At 35.4% G+C, this 1,735-nt stretch overlaps 1 protein-coding gene across 1 annotated transcript; it reads right to left on the reverse strand.

Annotated features, from left to right (window-relative positions):
* Window positions 1–644: 644 nt before the first annotated feature.
* LOC9298790 (myosin-11) lies at window positions 645–1,731 on the reverse strand (the record flags this gene model as incomplete). Its single annotated transcript, XM_002862667.2, has 6 exons — window positions 645–895; window positions 1,008–1,090; window positions 1,166–1,246; window positions 1,322–1,378; window positions 1,469–1,625; window positions 1,724–1,731. Coding segments are annotated over 6 exons (510 nt in total), but the record flags the coding sequence as incomplete, so codon positions are not given.
* Between the last annotated feature and the right edge of the window lie 4 nt (window positions 1,732–1,735).

The following is a 1,735-nucleotide window of genomic DNA, read 5'->3' on the forward strand; positions in this document are numbered from 1 at the left end:
CTTGACTTATTCGCTTTCTGTTTCATATCTTGAATGCTTGCAGTCACACTGAGATTGGATTGATAACCTAATATACTACAATGGCATGTGTATTAGGGATTGATACTTGTTAGAGAGAGAGCAAAATCTCATTATCATAGAGAAGAGGATGCGAAAAGGTCTCGAGAAGTTTTTGATCAATTGTTCGAGAAGATCATATCAGCTAAAAGAGAAGAGATCAAAAGTCATATAATTCATCATGGCTTACAAGGAGAGGCCATTGACGTTTAAACAAATTATTTGAGTGTGGACACGACCACATATAAGCACAAAACCGATCGAGTAACGATAAAATTATACTTCGTGTATTTAATTTACGTATTGACAAAATTATACTTGGTGTATTTAATTTGTTTGTGGAAGATTTATTTTCGTAGTAAAGACAGCTATGCTTGATAGATGTTTGACTTATATTTGTGATAAACTTATTTTGGTAGTGACGTAGACTTTATCTTTCTTTGTATAGACTTATATAGGAGATTTGCTTGTTGTTTTGCAGCACATTTGCTTTGCTATTCATATCAATGCATATGATGATCCGAAAAATATGTTGCAAAACAAAAGTGGAACGGCATAATTTCTGACAAGACTTGTAGTCCAAGACCTGCTTCAAAAAGTTTGAATTCTTAATATATAATCAAAGTTTAACTTATTGACACCTCTATTCAAAAGAGAAGGATTATCACAACTACACAGTGGTGGTGTAAACTTATTGAACCAATTTATCTTTTATTAGTCAGAACATGGCAATAGAAAGCTAAAACCAGAATTCTCTCGGATGAGAGGCGGTGGTTCTACATCTCCAATCTCTATCCGCTCCATCGATTTCGACAGATCATCAACCGAGAAAGGAATGCTGCCAACAAACAAATACAAAATCCCTACTTTAAACAAAAGAGTTGCTAACAGCATTGTTTGAATCTTCTGTTAGAGATGAGAAAGAGTTGAATACATGAGTGAGGACTCACCTAGAATCGTCATCCAATAGAAAAGAGTTGCTAACAGCATTGTTTGAATCTTCTGTCATTAGTACCCTCATATTTGCTATCACCTATCATATATAAATACACCAAAGATTGGTATCTTTCCTTATCATTATTTAAATCAAAGCAGATTCCAAACTTACGTCTGGCGATACACTGTGAGTTCCGTACTTGTCGTCCCAATACATTGTACTAATTCGGTATAGTTGTTGAATGCTGAGCACCTGCAATATCAACTCATATTTTAAACTACTCCACACTTACTTACTTTCTAAAGATCAAACAATTCATTCACTTACCGGACACAGCTCATGACTTATCTCGTCCAAGGTTTTTTTAGGTTTTTGGTGTATGACCTGCATTTTGTTACAACAATAAATTACTGCATTTTGATAACCCTTACAGAGACTGACTCTGAGGTTTACAAGCAAATCATGAAAAGTTACCAGAAACCCGATGGCCTGTCTGATATGCTTCAGCTCATCCCAAGAAGAACCCGCATATTCATCTGTTGCATTGTAACACCAGTGCTCCAATTCAGCCAATCCTGCTTTCACGTATTCCCCATTGCTAAATGAACAACACTCCCGTCTTAACAAAAGACTGCAAGGACAATATGGGAATGCGTTATTAATTAATTAATACAACAAGGCAATTTTTGAGACATCAAATAAGGATGAGATGGTAATCAACAAGCGAACCTATTAAACAGT

Source organism: Arabidopsis lyrata (assembly GCF_000004255.2).
Source record: "Arabidopsis lyrata subsp. lyrata unplaced genomic scaffold ARALYscaffold_221, whole genome shotgun sequence".
Classification (NCBI taxonomy): Eukaryota; Viridiplantae; Streptophyta; class Magnoliopsida; order Brassicales; family Brassicaceae; genus Arabidopsis; species Arabidopsis lyrata.